This window comes from Loxodonta africana, chromosome 23 (assembly GCF_030014295.1).
Source record: "Loxodonta africana isolate mLoxAfr1 chromosome 23, mLoxAfr1.hap2, whole genome shotgun sequence".
In the NCBI taxonomy this organism is placed as follows: Eukaryota; Metazoa; Chordata; class Mammalia; order Proboscidea; family Elephantidae; genus Loxodonta; species Loxodonta africana.
Window position 1 is genome coordinate 48,030,950 of NC_087364.1, and position 18,485 is coordinate 48,049,434.

Genomic DNA, 18,485 nt, shown 5'->3' on the forward strand with positions numbered 1-18,485 from the left:
CCAGCCTTTTGGTTAGCACTTGAGCTCTTAACTACTGTGCCACCAGGGTTCCAAAAACGAACTTGGGGATCTTAAACCAAGATCGTTATTTTGTCTTATCTGTGAACTGAAGCATTAACAATAAGTAATATTTAATGATGAAAGAATCTGGTTTCAATCAGATGACTGATTTGATGATCAGTGGTGATGAATAGTTTAATGCTTAGATATTTTTACAAACAGTTTACTAATTTAGCTATCATCAAGCAATTATTCTTTAAAGCTACAAATTGCTTTAAAGAATAATTGCTTGGTGATGCTGAACTGAACCAAACCCATTGCTGTCGAGTCAATTCCAATTCATAGTTACCATAGGACAGAGTAGAACTGCCCCATAGGGTTTCCCAGATTGGTGGATTCCAAGTGAGTGCTGACTTTTGGTTAGCTGTAGCTCTTAACCACTGTTCCACCAGGGCTCTCGCCTGATGATAAACCAAACCAAATCCATTGCCATCGAGTCAATTGCAACTCATAGTGACCCTATAGGACAGAGAGAACTGCCCAATAGAGTTTCCAAGGAGCGCCTGGTGGATTCAAACTACCCACCCTTTGGTTCAGACGTAGCACTTAACCACTACGCCACCAGGGTTTCCTGCTTGGTTATAGCTAAACTCAATTCTGTAGTTGTAATCTGTGATACTTTATTTCTTTGTCTTAAATGGCACAGCTTTTTAGTTGTTGCAGATAATAAGGGGAACTTTCAAAGTTAAATTTCCTTTTGAATGAATTATTTGTAAGTAAATTAAACATTCTTTTACTTTTAAGTCTTATCATAGAGAATTATAAATTATTCTTATTTTAACATTGTATGCCAGCATACTTCCAGAATCTATGAAGTGATGTCAACCAATATGAACTATGTAATAAAGTTGACAATAGTAACAAAAGCATCATCTTCAAAATTAATAATATGAAAATGACAAAATGTGCAGATATTTGATACTTCTAGCCCTAATAAATGGTAAGTGAGGCACACAAAACCCTTCTTCAAAGTTGAGTCAACGATTATAAGGCCAATAAAGGAACCTGAGGGAACATGTGTGGAAATGGTTGTGCCATGAAGAAATGTAAACAGCTACTTATGCTCTATTTCAATGTTCCAAACTTTGATAGGCTTTTTCTAAGCAAGTATTTTTTTTTAGCATTTTTTTATTAACTTTTATTAAGCTTCAAGTGAACGTTTACAAATCCAATCAGTCTGTCACATATAAGTTTACATACATCTTACTCCATACTCCCACTTGCTCTCCCCCTATTGAGTCAGCCCTTTCAGTCTCTCGTTTCGTGACAATTTTGCCAGCTTCTCTCTCTCTCTATCCTCCCATCCCCCCTCCAGACAAGAGATGCCAACACAATCTCAAGTGTCTACCTGATATAATTAGCTCACTCTTCATCAGCATCTCTCTCCCACCCACTGACCAGTCCCTTTCATGTCTGATGAGTTGTCTTCGGGGATGGTTCCTGTCCTGTGCCAACAGAAGGTCTGGGGACCATGGCTGCCGGGATTCCTCTAGTCTCAGTCAGACCATTAAGTATGGTCTTTTTATAAGAATTTGGGGTCTGCATCCCACTGATCTCCTGCTCCCTCAGGAGTTCTCTGTTGTGCTCCCTGTCAGGGCAGTCATCGATTATGGCCGGGCACCAACTAGTTCTTCTGGTCTCAGGATGATGTAGGTCTCTGGTTCATGTGGCCCTTTCAGTCTCTTGGGTTCTTAGTTGTCGTGTGGCCTTGGTGTTCTTCATTTTCCTTTGCTCCAGGTGGGTTGAGACCAATTGATGCATCTTAGATGGCCGCTTGTTAGCATTTAAGACCCCAGACGCCACATTTCAAAGTGGAATGCAGAATGTTTTCATAATAGAATTATTTTGCCAATTGTCTAAGCAAGTATTTTTAACACCAAGCGGATTTTTTCCTGGAGAATAAAACTTTGTAATCTCATACTGCAATGACTGCCCAACAACCATGTGGTCCACTAAATAAAGAACCCTCAAGATGCCTATTTCCTAATCCTCAGACCCTGGGAATATGTTGCCTTATATTCAAAGGGACATTATAGATGTGATTAAGTTAAGGGTCTTGAGATGGGGAAATGTTCCTGTATTATCCAGGTGGGCCCAATGATGTAATCACAAGTGACTCTATCAGAAGGAGGCACAGGGAGATATTACAGAAGAGAAGGCAACGAGATATCAGGTTCAGAGACTGGTGTGGTGTGCTTCAAAGACGCAGGAAGAGGCCACAAGCCAAGGAATCCAGATGGCCACTAGAAGCTGGAAAGGGACAGATTCTCCCCTTAGAACCTCAGGAGGAACCAGCCCACCTGACACTTTGACTTTTGCCCAGTGACATTGGTTTTAGACTTCTAACCTCCAAAAGTATAAGAAAACAAATTTGTGTTGTTTTAAGCCGCTATGTTTGTGGTGATTTGTTAAAGAGCGACAGGAAAGTAATACAAACCATTTATTTCAAATGAATTGTAAGCCATTATTAACTACTTAAAAGCAGGGGAAACAGAGTGATTTAGAAACCGGTCAGCCCCAGAGCTACAGATTAGAAAAAGACGGAGAGGTGCTTAGATACTGCTAAGTCTTTTTTTCTCTACAGAAGACCAGAGGGCAATCAAATTCTATAATTTACCTACGAAGTTGGTACCAGCTAGTCAACAGTCTATTCTATCGGCTGGAGGTGGGGGGTAGGGGTTAAAACTCTTAAAAGAAGTAACCTGAAAGGACTTCTGATGCCAGATTGCCCTAAAGCTCCCCATCCTCACCACCAAATAGTGGATGCTGGCATACTTTGCACAACTTAAAGGACTTTTAGCTTCTGCTCAGATGAGAGAAATGGCTGAGAATGAATAATCTATACCAGAAAAAAACCAGTTGCCGTCAAGTTAACTCCGACTCCTGGCAACTCCATGTGTTTCAAAGCAGAGCTGTGCTCCACAGAGTTTTCAGTGGTTGTAAGCATGGTGGTGCAGTGGTTAAGAGCTCAGGCTGCCAACCAAAAGATCAGCTGTTTGAACCCACCAGCTGCTCTTTGAAAACCCTATGGGGCAGTTCTACTCGGTCCTATAGGGCCATTAAGAGTCAGAATTGAATAGACAGCAACAGGTTTGATTTTGTTTTTTTTAACCTTTTGGAAGTAGATTGCCAGGCCTTTCTTTGGAGGAGCCTCTGGGTGAACTTGAACCACCAACCTTTCAGTTAGTAGCTGAATGCTTAACCATTCGTGCCACCCAGAGACTCAAATAATCTATAAATATTTGACATAGTTGAATCAGGAGAAAGAAACTGAATTCCATCTAAGTATATTTCTCTAAATCTTGCTCTAAATACTCCTGTCACCACAGGGTTCATCATTGCCATCATCATCATCATCATCATCAAAATAAGGCCACGTGTTGCCTGCTTCCTAGGTGCCAGGTATTGTGCTAAACCTTCACATTCCTTCTCAGTTAATCCTCATAATAAGGCCATGAGGTAGGTATTAATTTTCCCACCATGGCAGATGAGGGGAAATGTCTAAGTAACTTGCTCATTTTCATAAAGTTAGTAAGTAACTGAGTTGGGACTTGATCTACATGAAAACAAAGCTTAATGCTTCATTTGAATAAGTTTCCTTTTTTTTGATCGAAAAAGATGCATGCATTCAGCGACAAGCATACATCGCATACCTTGACTCACGGTAGCGTGGGCTGCACAGACCAGAGCCTGCCACGCCATGTCCCTGGAACTGGACGTGCACAGCCTCTGGAAAAATGGTTCTCGCAAACCCAAACCTATGAAATGGCGGCCACAGACATCTATTGACTATTGTACAACTGCAAGTAAAGACTTCCTTTAGAAAGAATGAAAGGAACACATTCTTGTTTTTTTATATTTAACTGGTAGAGAAATGACACTGGCAACAGAAAAAAAAAAAAAATCGTGTCATTTCCCAGTGAATCTCCTTGCAGGAGAGACTGAACTCTATTCTCTTAATTTTGAAGCTGGAATTATGAATTTCATGGATGTTCTCGAAGGAGGATCATTTTTCTCTTGAGAGCTAGAAGAAACCTCATAGGCCGTTGGATAAATGGCCATCACATTGTGCTAATGTTCAATCCTAGTGCTTGAGAGGACGTGGGTCCTGGCTCCATCACTAGGGCACTAATGACAGGTTGTAGCGTAAGTCCCCGGGCCCACCAGAACCTCATTTCTCAATGAGGGATAACAGGGATTTACATTTTTTTCTTCAGGGATGGGAAGAAGTACACTTTAAACTTTTATTTTGTTTTATTTTGCTTCATTTACTTTAGAAATAACCCAGATAATTCTCCATTTACTGTTTAAACCAATGTAGTGCAAATTCAAACCACTTTTAAATGATGAAAGTAAGTTTAAAAACTGTATTTTATGAATTCTAATTTAAAGCTCAACTAAACACCAATAAGTTGAGAAAAAGGTAAGGAACTGACCATTTCCTTTTACAGTAGAGGAAAATTCTTCCCAAATAAGAACAAGAATAAAACTTGGGTTACCATGAAACCCTTTAGTTAAGAAAACACCTTACAGCCTTAATATGTCAAAGCTCTGTTATAAGAGGGAGAAGCTATCAAAATTTTCATAACCAGAGAGGTAAACATTATAATTTATAGCTGGAATTGGAAAAACTAAATGATTGGTAATCGAGAATTATTAAGCTAGTTGCCCATATTTTATTTACATGTTTGAAGGTTTTTGCATTTTCTAAATTTTCCATATATGGCATATATTATTTTTCTAATGAGAAAAAGGGTAATTAATATATAAAAGCTGAAAAGGCAGTAATTAAATCTAAAGAAACAAATAATCATTTGATTTTCTGATTTTATTTCCTTTTTATGTAATTTATGTATAGGGGGAAAATTCCAATAGCTTTTTAGTCTATCACATGGCTAAGTGAAACTTGAGGGTAAAGCCAGTCCACTAATATGCTTAATCCAAAACACATAATAAAAACCAGAGTTGAGAAACTGAGATACCCCTCGCTTCATCACTGGTTGGGGCTTTGAGATAGCAGCAGCAGCCAGATACCCCTGGCAGTTGGGAGCTGGGATATTGACTTGACCTTAGGGCTTGATTGATCCAAATTCTAAATTCTAATTTGAATATGAAAAACTGGATGCCTGAGAAATGGAGAGATTTGGTGAAGCACACAATAGACTCATAGGTTAAAATTCCAATGATGGCTCTTCTGCTGAGTTCCTGAGCTAACCACTTGTGCAGTGGTTTCCTGACACGTTTTATAACCTAGAAAGCCAGACGATCAAAGCGATTATCTAAAAATACACACTAGAAGCTCTTTTGCTATAAATGCCTCCACAATGAACCAAATTGTTGCAACAGCTTTTCCCGTTGACATGATCTAACATTGACTTGGTCATGAGTTGGAAAAAACAACTCTAAAATTATTCCACAAAGGAATGATAGTATCTTTTTGAACAAATTCTTACAGAACCAAAATATTGACGTTTCCTGTGCTTATATATGAAATTTGCCTACCTTCCAAGTGTGTCTCCAAGCCACCCACCAAAGAAGGATGCTATCATTCCACCAACTGCAAAACTGGACACAGATAGGGACCAGAGCATGGTGATAAGGCCATCAGATGCCACGCTATCTTTCTTGTCCCAAGAGGTTGGTGTTGGGTTCATTGGGTATGGAATTGTAGGCATTTCATCAGTACTGTTGATAGTATAGTTGTTGATAGCCTTTCGGTCATCCAGTGGAATGTCCAGCACGTGTCTATAATGGGCAACTATAATCTGAGGAAATAAAATAAAGGAAAATAACTCCAGTTATTTCAAGCATTCTAAAATAGTGTTTTTGGTTTCCTTTTAAAACAGAATCATCCCAAATATGAGTGACACATACAAACATGGATAGATTTATTTACGGCTGACCGTATCCTATAAAAGAGTGATCACAAATTCCATTGCCAACAGGAGCCAGGCAGGAACAAATTAGTGAAGGATGCAAGTACCTTGATGAACGGAAGACTGAAACCCATCCTCTATGATTGGGGATATAATAAAGACTGGTTGGGATTATGGAGCAGAAGAGCATTTGCCCCAACTGAAGGAGGCAACTGCAAATGTGAGGCTAGTATTGCATGATTTTTTAATGAAGGCCAGAAATCTGGATTTTTATGTAAAATTCTCAATTTTTTAAATGTTGGCAACTATTCAAGTTGAAAATAGTCTGCCCTCTGAAAAGACCCATTTTCATGCCAATGTGCCAATTGCACAACAGGATTTCAATTGCTTATGTAAATATTTCAATAGAGTCATAAAAATTGATGTAAGAAAACAGATTGGGAAAGATAAGATGAGGCCAAGAATAAAGTTAGTATAAAAAATACAAACACTGGGTGCTGTATCCTTGCTAGAAGTGAGCTACAAGTTTAGCATTGAGCTTCCTAGCAGCCAGTGCAAAGAGGGGAAAACAATCAGATATATGATTGATGAACTGCAAAGATAAAAATAATTCAGTGGCCCCTGAGAAGGTACTGGGACCAAAAAAAAGTTTCTCCTATTGGTCTTCAGAGAGTTCAGTGTGCAATAAGCTGAGCAATGTTCAAAGCTGTATTTGAGAGGGTCGTATTTTACACTGTGCTGCAGTAGAGGCATGCATCATACCAAAGTGCATGCATCATACCCATCTTACCAACTGGGTAAAGGCGCATCCTTTGGGACATCTTACTCCCATGGAATTCCTCTCAACGATGATTTGATCACTGATCAGTGGTAGTGAGCTGTGATGTTACTCTCCAACAAATACCTAGAAGGCAGCTGTTTTACCCTGTGCTGTCAAGTTGATTCCAACTCATAGTGACCCTACAGGACAGAGTGGAACTGCCCCATAGAGTTTCCAAGGAGCACCTGGTGGATTCAAACTGCTGACCCTTTGGTTAGCAGCCGTAGCGCTTCTAGTTAGGTGCAAAGTCCTATGTGTTAAAGTCAGGTGAGTGAGGGAGAAAATTGACATATTTTTATGATAAAAGAAGTCTGATCAAGACATTTGCCTCATTAAAAGGTGACCCTATATAGATAACTTGCCTAGAAAAAAAGCTGGAAGGAAATATCCTGAATGTTCTCAGCAGTTTTCTGTACGTGAGAGTATTATGGTTGATTTTTTACAGTTTTTGCAATTGGTATGTGTTATTTTTCTATAATAAAAAGTGTTATTTTTAAATATCTTTAAATAATTCTAAATGTTAACAAAAAAATGGGATTGAATGACATTATTGTGTTTAAGTAGGTTTTAAGTAGGTGTTTAAGTAGGCTTTTAAACACGGTAGAAAAGGAGGGTTTAACAAGAGGGCACCCATGGATGCCAGCGAGGGGATCCCTGTTTCCAGCTCTAGCTCTGGGACTTAGATTGAAGGATGGGAGACTTTAGTCTAAGTTTCCCTCTAAGATTGGTGAGGATGGTTTAACTAAGGGTGGGAAAAGAAAAAGAGAAGGGGCTGTACCAATTCCAGGGGATGGTGAAGTTGAACCAAATTTCAGGCAGCCTGCTAGCTAATGTGGCCAATATTTGTTACCACCCACAGAAAAAAGACCCAGGTTTCCTGACCCCAAGAAATATTCCCTAGACCTTTCAGCCACGGCAAGGCCTGCAGCACTTGGGATGATGTGTGGCACTTAATAGGAGCACATCTTTTGGCCCCAGGAGTAACCTTTTTCAGGTGACGGACAGTGGCCAATGTACATTGCACACATCCACACCATGCAGGATCTTAGATCTTCCTTGGGGTCTAATGCAAGGTGGAATAATGATGAATACGTTAGGAGGCAAGAAACCCTGGTTGCCTAGTAGTTCAGTGCTGCGGCTGGGAACCAAAGGGTTAGCAGTTCAAATCCACCAGGCGCTCCTTGGAAGCTCTATGGGGCAGTTCAACTCTGTCCTATAGGGTCACTATGAGTCGGAATCAACTCGATGGCGCTGGGTTTGGGTTTTTGGATATTAGGAGACACCCAACAAATGCTTCTACTCTCATTCATTCATCAGAGCACTTTCTGTGTGCCAATCATTGTGCTTAGCACTGGTGATAGAAGGACAAGATACCAATCCTGCCCTCAACACTTTGATAGTCTGAGTTACCACAGAGGGGAATGGATTTCTGGTTCCCTCTTGGTTAGAGACTGTAGGAGCTACTGAAAAATCATATTTCTCTTCTGTCTATTCGTTAGACACAAGATTAGGGATGCACAAAATAAATGAGAAATTTTTAGAAATTATTTGATATTAAAACAAAACAGAACAAGAACATTTGAATAGTTATCACGGAGAAAGTCAAAACTTTGTTGGACTCCTTGACTATTATTTTAAAGTTTTGTTTTACTTTAAGTTAACTGTAGGAAACATAAATGGGGTGAAGAACTCTGTTTTTTTTTTAGCGCTTAGGTCTCCTAAAGGTTTTAATCTAGCTGGAAATCGGGAAAATAAGGTTGTTGGGTTGACTCAATTAGAAAGAGCATACATTAAAATGCCTGATACACAGTAAGTCGGTGCTCCCTAAATGTTTGCGCACTGAGTGAATATATCTTTCTATAGTTTTTTCTTATTACCTGGAGTTTTTATCCATGTATTCTTGGGAGCTCTGCATAAATGCTGGAATAAGCTTTTTTTTTTCTTTTTTTTAACATGGTTGGGCAAGTGGTGTTCTGGCTGGATTTTCCTGTGAGCTCAGTGAACTGCAGAGTCAGCAATCAAGAATCATTTATGACCCTTTTTTTTTTCCTGCGAGGGTTGCTGACTGAGGAGTCAAGGCCAAGTTTATCAGCTTTGCAGACATGCACACTGTACCTGACAGAGGCCAGGATTACTTGGCGTCTTCACGTGGCCACACTCTATCTCCATGTACCAGGAACACGTGATAGCTCTCTGTCACTGACAGAGATTGCCAAAAAGAGACCTTGAACATGTTCCACTTGCCTGTTGAGGTGCATTGATCACGCCAATGTCATATCCAAACTGGAAGGAGCCCAACACAGCAGTGATAACAGTAAAAACCAAAGTCCCGGTGACCTGTGGAGAACGATACACAGGGCAGGAAAACACTCAGGCGATTTCAGTTACCCATCATCCTGGCCATCTACAGCTGGTTGAACAGGCTAGTTCTTTCCTCTCGCTACTCATTGACAGTATGCCCCGTGTTCCCAGCAGGCGTTCATATGAGAATGCGAGAGCCATTCCTTCTTTTCCCTACCCTGCTAAAGCTGAAAGATGTTTTGGACAGCTTGTTCCAGGGGAGGAACCAAATATCCTTTGCATGAGTGTGTGTGTCTGCGTATATATATAAACCAAAAAAACCAAACCCAGTGCCGTCAAGTCTATTCTGACTCATAGCAACCCTATAGGACAGAGTAGAACTGCCCCATAGGGTTTCCAAGGAGCGCCTGGTGGATTCAAACTGCTGACCTTTTGCTTAGCAGCCATAGCTCTTAACCACTATACCACCAGGGTTTCCAAAATCAGGACAAAGAACTAGAATTGCTGCTGATGAAAGTAAACTGTCAACATAAGAACAGTCATTCGTATCATTGAAAGAAGTCAAATGAGACCCAGTAACAAAGAGACAGGAAAGCTCTCCTGGACACTGCCATGGTACAAAGCACCTCAGCACTCATACAACAGGCATCACCCAGCCATTATCATGATCCACATCGATACTCATGTGACTGTACTCTTCTGGGTTTGCAACTAAAATTTTAGTACCTAGAGGAAAATGCTCAAATAGATTCAGATACACCAGGGTATAGAATACTATGCAGCTGTTAAAAATAATAAGGTGATTGTTGCATACTGATTTATTAAGTGGCAAAGGAAGTTGTATAATCTCATTAACATTTTTTCTAAAAAAGGCTTAAACATGAGTATTCTTTGATTTGTGCATGTATGTGTACAATTCATAGGAAATTTTCTTGAAGAACAAATAACAAGATGATGTCCTTTGGGGAGAAGTGTGAGATTAGAGAAGGAGGATGAAGGGGTATTCTTTTTTTTTCTTTTCTTTATATTATTAGACATTTTATAAGGAAAACATTTCATGTATACTAAAATCTAATATGTACCTAAAATTTTAAATAAAGAACATGAGATATAGTGGGCACTCTGTTGAATGAATGAATGGGTCATATCAACATAGATTCCAGTTCCCACTCTTACTTAATAGGTATCTGACCTGAGCCACTTCACCTGTAGGATCTATAGTTATTCTGTAACTGGGGGATGACTGTAATTTCCCCTACTCCACCATGAAGAATAACTGATTAACACGGACCCCTTACTCCCCAGTCATGCTGGAGGTTGGAAAGTTCACAGCGTCATCATCATCAAAGTATTTTCACAGAACCACCCTGAAAGAGCCCTTGAAGTGATTTAGGCTAGCGGCTCTAAAACCGGATTCTCCTTGACGAGCGTGTTCCACATGCAGATTCTAGGGCCTCACCCCAGACCTACAACAGACTGGAATCTCTGGGGTGGGGATTGGGAATCTGTAGGTTTACAAAGCTCCTTCTCTTCCCATTAATTCAGAAGTAAGTACAGGTGGTGCCTATTGTAGACTTCCCTCTCAGCAACTTCCTTCCCTGAAACAAAGGACTTCAGGGCTGGCCCAAAAGATATGATGATATGGTACATATTATACTACTCAAAAACATATATTATACAAACACACACACGCACTGTGTGGTCTCTGGTATACCAGAGATTTTGAATATAACTAGACTTCTAAAACTCATTGGATGAGACAGCCAAAGTCAAGATAAGGTTCTATTCACTTGGTTAGTGGTTTCTCCTCATATCTTTTTCCCCTGAAGCTGTTCCCAAGGACACAGAATTCTATCCTATTTGTAGGTAGTAACCCTTTTAGCAGTGAGGGAACCAAGGGGTGCCTAGAAAGTGATTTAACCCACTTCCCCCACAATCCTCACCAGCTACCCCTCCTCCCTCAATTCTTTAATGTGGACAATCTGACTTTAGGTGCGGTGAAAACACAGCTTTAAGGTTTAATACTGAATATTTATGCTTACTATATGCAAGGCAACTTGTCCAATGCTTTATATGAATTATTAGTCTTCTATTGCTACCATAACAAATGACCACAAACTTAGTGGTTAAACAACTCAAATTTATTATCCTACAGTTCTGCAGGCCAGAAGCCTGGACTAAAATCAAGGTGTCAGCAGGCTGTGTTCCATTCTGGAGCCTCTACAGGAAAATTTGGGTTGATAGTGGAATTCAGTTCCCTGTGGTTTTAGGACAAGATCCCCATTCTCTTCCTGGCTGTAAACTGAGGGCCATTCCCAGCACTAGAAGCTGCCACATTCTTTGACTAGTGGCACCCTTTCTCTGTCTTCCTAACCAGCAACGGACCAGTGTAGTCTTCTCACATCACATCTCTGTAACCCAACTTTAGCATGGAAAGATTCCCCTTTTAGGACTCATGTGATTATATTGAGTCCACCCAGATAATCTTGCATAACCTTCTCATCTCAAGTTCCATAACTTTCATCATATCTGCAAAACCATTGTTTTCCATGTAAGATAACATATTCATAAGTTCTGGGGACTAGGCCACAGTCATATTTGGATGGGCCATTATTGTGCCTACCACACTCCTCATGACAGCACCATTAGTATCCCCATTTTATAGATAACTAGACTGGGGTTGGTTATGGTCTCACAGGCAGTAAATTATAGAATAATGATTTTGATCCTAAGCCTGTGTTTGTGAATACTTTGTTTTTCTGTCTTCCTGATTGGTCAGAAACAGACATACAAAAGCCAAACAAATCTAAAAATCTAAGATCATAATCTTTTTAAATTACAAAAAGGAATCCAAGACTTTACATGTCTATGGAATTTGCCATTTGTGATACTGATGCCAAATCACCAAACACTCACCATTTCCAAATGCATTTTCCCATAACCCACCACACAAATCTCCAACCTCGTCTATCTATAGTAAACTTGTAAGTTCTCTGGACAAAAGCCCAAAGCAGCAAAGGCTACTCAACTGCTCATCTGTGGCTGAGCTGCAGAAGAACCTCAGGGTCTCCCCACATCTAAGCCCAGGGCCAAGATGTACAAGCCAATCCCCTGCATCTTCTTTTCTTCTTCGTGGCAGAGTCTACAGGCACTTAGTCTCTTAGTGATGCTGCCTCCCTGGACTTCTGCTCTCTGCTGGCTCTCTTCCTGTCCCCAAAACACAAGCATACTGTTCCTTTCTTCTCATTATAAGAGTCCAACCATTGGCCATGCAATGGTGAGCAGGGGTGCTATGGAAGTGGGGTGAAGGTGGTGGCTGCAGTAGATTTGGCTCCCCTTAATCTCCAGCAGCCTTCTCCTGCCACCCCAAACACACAATCCAAGTCACAACATTGTTAGCGGTTCCTACATTAATTTGATAAAAATAAAAGGTTATTTTCAAAGACAGACATGCTCTCTCTGGCATTTCTACTCTGTGCCCTCCAACTAGATTTTTCTTTCTAAGTCCTTCTGGAGCTAGAAATTCTAGAGCTACTCCTAAAATCAATTACTTATGTTATAAAGATAAGAAAAATAGCAACCATAAATAAGATATGAAAGTTTTTTAAACATTTGGAAATCTTAGGGTGTTCTTAAAGTCATTGCCCTGGTCTGATCTTCTGGCTTCTTTTTCAGAGTTGGCGCTGTTGTTCCCTGCCCCTTCTCCCCTGCCTGGTTCCTGGAGTTCCCCACTTTTACTCTCTAAGATAGAAATTTCACCTGGTTGTCCAGGTAAGAAGCAATAGATATTCTTATCTATTTTAATTAAGCAGTTCTCTTGAATTTCTGAGAATTTCCAATTAAAGTGATCATCCCAAGTATCTAAGTCTGTTTGATTTCATTTCATGTTTTCTTTTTTTCCCTATACTTCTTTTCAGGTTTAACTTTTCTGTCTGAACTTCATGTTAAACTGGGTCCTTGCTCCTTATTTTGTCTTTCTCCAACACTGTGAATGAAATGAAATGATACTTATAGTGAATCTCCTAAGTGGCTTTGGCACTAGGCTTGGTCAGAGAGAGCTTTTGTCTATGACAGGGAAAATTTTTGAAACTATTAAGTCTGAATAAACCCCATCAACACTCATCATTCAATCTAACGTCTAAGTGGTTGCCCCAAGGTTAGGTGCGTAATAAAAGACCAGTTGCCATGGAGTCGAGTCCAACTCATGGCAATCCCATGTGTGTCAGAGTAGAACTGTGCTCCGTAGGGTTTTGATGGCTGATTTTTCAGATGCAGAAAACCAAGCCTTTCTTCAGAGGCACCTCTGGGTCAACTTGAACCTCCAACCTTTTCAGTCACCAGCTGAGCATGTGAACTGTTTGTACCACCCAGGGACTCTAGGTGCTTAATAGTGAGTGAGAAGTTAAAGAGGACCTTACTCTGTTCAGGCTCAGGAGAGCCTGTTCCACAGGCTGGTTATACAAGATGGTATAACCCTGTAGTGAGGTACTATAACCATTGTCTCACATATGGGGAATCATATATTTTTTAGTTGAAAAAACTAAGGCTCCCACGGGCATTACTGGGCATATACAGAGTAAGAACTTGGTTTTACTGACCCTCTGTCCTGTGCAAACCCTACTTCTTTCAAGGTCTGGATAGATTCAAAAGCTGAAAAACATTGTGCTTAAAATCAGTTCTCATTCTTTTTGGGTTCCATTGTTAGACAATCCCTTTGTTCCTAGAAAAGTTCTGCAATTTCCAAAGCCCCCAAGAGGATTTAATGATAATTCTAAATGAAGTTTGAGCATCTGCTATGTGCCAGGCACTGTGTTAAGCACATCGTCTTCCTTTTTGCAGTATCTTCCAAACTTTAGTTCTTTGAGCCTGCCTTTGTAATTTTTGCTAAATCTACATACCACATGTACAGTTATTAACTTAATATTTGTCTTTATATTGTCTTTAAAGTGCTACTTCTACTAGCTTTGTCCTGGGCTATAATATCTATCAAATTATGACGTACTGCTTTTAAAAATACATATCATATAAATACGTAACAATTAACATAAAAATGTCGTCTAAGCCTCTTTTGTAGTATCTCATTTAATTACCCCCAAATGCTAAAGTACTATTATAGCATCGCTATGAGTTGGAATCGACTCGACAGCAATGGGTTTGTTTGTTTGTTTATATTCTATATTACTGAAGCCCTGGTGACACAGTGGTTAGGAGCTCAGGCTGCTAACCAAAAGGCTGGCAGTTCAAATCCATCAGCTGCTCCTTGAAAACCCTGTGGAGCAGTTCTGCTCTGTCCTGTAGAGTTGCTATGAGTCAGAATCGACTTGATGGCAATGGGTTTGATTTTTTTTTTTTTTTTTGCTTTATACATCATATTATATATCCTTATATCATATTCCAGTATGTTCTTATATTGTCACAATATAGGAAACCCAGAGTTCAGTGAAATAGCTTAACCCAGGCTAAGTAAGTAGCATCACCAGAACCCAAATCCAAGCCTGGCTGACTCCAAAGGCTGTGCTCTTAACCAAGTCACTTACTGACATGAGGGATGCTCTGCTTTGTCAGTAAATTTTGCCAGATTAGAACTCATAGTTCCTACTCTAACAAGGCTAGATTCACAAACGTATATTTTTACACACGGGGTGGGGGAGTTGGGTTAGAGGAAACTTATAAGGGAATAACAGCACTAAGCCTTTTTCCCTTTGAGAAGGGTCCAATCTACAGAGAAGTTGAAGGAGCAGTGCATACCTTCACCTTACTCACCCACAGGTAACACACTTGTATAATACTCACTGTGTGTGTGTTGTATTGACTGAACCATTTGAAAATAAGTGGCAGATATTGTGTCACTTCACTCTAAATACTTCCAGCATGTACTCACTACGAACAAAGACATTCTCCTACATAAGAACAATACGATGAGCACACCCAAGAATGTAACACTGATACACTAATATTACCTAAATAGACATACAAATGGAACTCTGATGGCACAGTGGTTAAGAGCTCGTCTGTTAACCAAAAGGTTGGCACTTCAAATCCACCAGTCACTCCTTGGAAACCCTATGGGGCAGTTCTACTCTGTTTCGTAGAGTCACTATGAGTCGGAATCGACTCCACCGCAATGGTTTTGTTTGTGTGTTTTGGTTTATATGATTCCGACTCGTAGCGACCCTGTAAAGCAGAGTAGAACTGCCCCATAGGGTTTCCGAGGCTGTAATCTTTACAGGAGCACACTGCCACATCTTTCTCCCAAGGAGTGGCTGGTGGGTTTGAACCACTGACCTTTCAGTTAACACATATCTATGTTTAAAATTTCCCAATCGTCTCAATAATATCCCTTATAGCTGTTTTCTCTCCTTCCATGATCCAATCCAAGATCGCTCATAGCTCTTAGGTCTTCTTAGTCTCCTTTAATCTAGAACATTCCTTCCACCTCTTTTGTCTTTTATACATTGATATCTTTGAAAAGTCCAGATCAGTTGACATTATTAGTTAGATTCAGGGTAAACTGCCTTCTTTTTTTTTTGCACATGCCTTTAGTAATATGATTAACACAGAATTACTTGAGAAAAAGTTAGGCAGATTAGTCAGAAAATACAGCAAATATCTTTAAAACCCAATAATTTCTGAATGAGACATAGATTTTTTTTTTTTTTTTTAGCAGCTGAAAATCTATTGCCAACTCATAGTGACCCTATAGGATAGAGTAGAACTGCCCCATAGGGTTTCTAAGGAGTGGCTAGTGGGTTCGAACTGTTGACCTTTTGTTTAGCAGTCTGAATTCTTAACCACTGCACCACCAAGGCTAAAGAGAAGTAGCTTTGATCTGTGGTAGCTACACCTAACATTCCAGGAAGCCTCTGTATACTCACCGATTTAAACGAATTTATTTCCTCAAAATCAAAATGAACACAAAGCTACTTTACCTTATCTTCTGTCATTTTATGGGCTGGGAGTCCTCCTCTTAAATCCAGACACTGAAGAGAAGGTGGCACTTGCAGCTGGCCAGCCCTGCCTGTATATTCCCTGCTCTGCACAATCAGTCCTAGTTATTCATTGGAAGAGGAGGAGCAAGGGGAGGGAGCAGTGGGGTCATACACACCTAAGAGTCCTTTGCAGAGAGGCCGGACATTGATGGAAATGTAAATCTAATCAATAAGTACTCTGCCTCAGCAACCTGTGGCTTCAATCCCTTTGTTCCACCAGGAAAGAAAATTGGAACGGGTCTCTTAGGCATCAGTTACAAACCTGAGGCTCTCACGTTTGAAGGCACATATGTGTGACAACAACTGGGGAGGTGAGGAGAGAAATCTCTGGGGTCTTTTGTGGGAGATATGAGATATGCAGGGCTGTTGTGCTGTGTTGTTGAGAAGACAGATAAGTTGGGGGCATGGGAAGCACCCTGCATTCTCCTTCAGGGCTGTGGTGTGTGTGCTTTAGAGCTGGGCTGTGTGGCAAGAGGCTGTTGTAGGCTTGAGTGCACAAGCTGTGGAGTGTTATGGACTTAGTTTGAATATCCACATTTTACTGGTGGTATGACCTGGATTACTGTGACTTTTCTGTGACTTCTTTTTTTTTTGCACCTGATAAATTGGAGATAACAGAAAACAGTCTGTTTTATTGGGAGGATTAAATTATACATGAAAGCGCTTAGCACAACACTGACACACAAAAAGTGTTCGGCAAGTGGTGCTGGTCATTATTGTTACTGTTATTGTTGGTTCAGTGTGTGTCAAGGGACTTGCCAGAGGAGGTAGTGTAGGGCGCTCCAATAAAACTGCTCATACGGTTTGAGCTTGTGCCTGTCTGTGTATCCTCCGTGATATCCAGTCACCGTGGGGGCCTAGGCAACCTAAAAATTGATGGAGCTTAAAGTGTTTGGCTACTAGGGTCCCTGGTTCCACCCAGGCTCAAATGCCACACGCTCTCAGCAGAGGGGATATGACCGCAGCAGCAAAAAGAGGAGTGCTTTGAAGAAACAGAGTGAGGGAAGCGCACGGTGGAGAAGACTCAGATTCCAGTTCTCTCTTGTCTTGCCACCTGTTTTCACGTCCACCAGCGCTAGGAAAGGCCCGCCTGAGATGTTCGATTTGAAACGGTAAATGATTCAATTCAAGCCACAAATTTTACTGAGCCCAGCAAAGTCCCCAGGCTCTGGGATGCATAAGATAAACAAGGCGCAGCCTCCTGATGCTGCGAGCTCATCATATGAAGAGAGATGTACGCAAACACCACACAGCGAACAGGAATTTCTCCGTGGAGAAGCGTGGAAGGATCGCTCATCTTCACTGAGGTCTTGCTCGGCGCTAGGTGCCGCTCTCAGCACTCCACAGGGACTAACTCGTTCAGTTGTAACACGATGCACACTCGGTCGCAGAGCCAGGCGTTGGGGAGCAGCTTTGAAACCAGCCCTTAAAGCGGCCAGGTGACCACGCTGTCTGGGAGAGCTGGCTCCTTGCCTCTGAGCAGGGCCCTGTGGGCTGGTGAGGCGCAGGCGCATTGGTCAGAGGGGTCCATACTCAAGAGCGGGTCCCCTAGCAGTCGTTTTCCAGGGACAGGGCACTCTGCAGCAAAGAGACTTTGTGCCGCTGTCAGAAACAAAGTATCAGCCTCAGCTGTTCAGCAACCTTTGTTTTTTGAACCTTGCTTTTAAGAAATGCAATTTGCCTTGAGTGCGGGGTGGGGTGGATGAGTCGGCGTTGCGGGGAAGGGCGGGACCTGGGTTCTCGAAAGTCTCTTGCTCAGGAATGAGTAATCTCTCTGCATCGCTTAGGTGTGAGCTAAAATTTATCTCCGTGTGTGTGTGATGGGGGGAGGGGAGGTCGGGGATCCAGTCACAGTGACTGGATTGATTGACTTGGCCCTCAGAGAACAGATAACTGGACCTCGGCCTCGCAGCAGTCTGCAGCCGCGCCCACCCGAGGAGCTGCAGGTCCTGTTGCCACCGGGCGGTCCTGCTGACACCGGGAGGTCCTGCTGACACCGGGCGGTCCTGGCCTTTGCTGGCAGTGGGATAATGTCAGGCCTTTCGCGCTTCGCAGTTTGGAGTTGGGGAGCGGGAGCACTCATTGAGGTGCACCAGTGCCCAGCGTCACCCAGAGACCAGCGCTGGGCCAACTGAAACCACATCTCTGGTGATTCTTCTGGCTTCACACTTTAAAACCCTTTAGTTGGGATTCTGACGACTTTGTTGACTAATCTCATTAGTAGATGCCAGTAGTCCTAGGGGGGGAGAGTTTCCCAGGACCTCCCCTTTTTAATTTTTTCCGTTGTCATCTTTCCCTTTACTAAAATGGCAGTTTGTTTTTATTCTCTAAATGGGAGGAAAGAAACCCAGTTTCCTCCACATGAGGCATTCCTCTCTGATTGGCTCAGGTGTGGGAAGCATAAAGGCATTTCTAGAGATTTCTGAAGATTTGAAGATT

General features: G+C 41.4%; 1 protein-coding gene across 1 annotated transcript in view; it reads right to left on the reverse strand.

Annotated features, from left to right (window-relative positions):
* Nucleotides 1-16,001, reverse strand: part of SLC2A2 (solute carrier family 2 member 2) — a 38,899-nt gene extending 22,898 nt beyond the window's left edge. Inside the window, exons 1-3 of the mRNA XM_003416267.3 lie at nt 15,987-16,001; nt 9,001-9,093; nt 5,563-5,825 (exon numbers count right to left, since the gene is read on the reverse strand). Of these exons, the coding sequence (XP_003416315.1) occupies nt 5,563-5,825; nt 9,001-9,093; nt 15,987-16,001 (371 nt within the window). The remainder of the gene's footprint in view (nt 1-5,562; nt 5,826-9,000; nt 9,094-15,986) is intronic.
* Nucleotides 16,002-18,485: the final 2,484 nt, after the last annotated feature.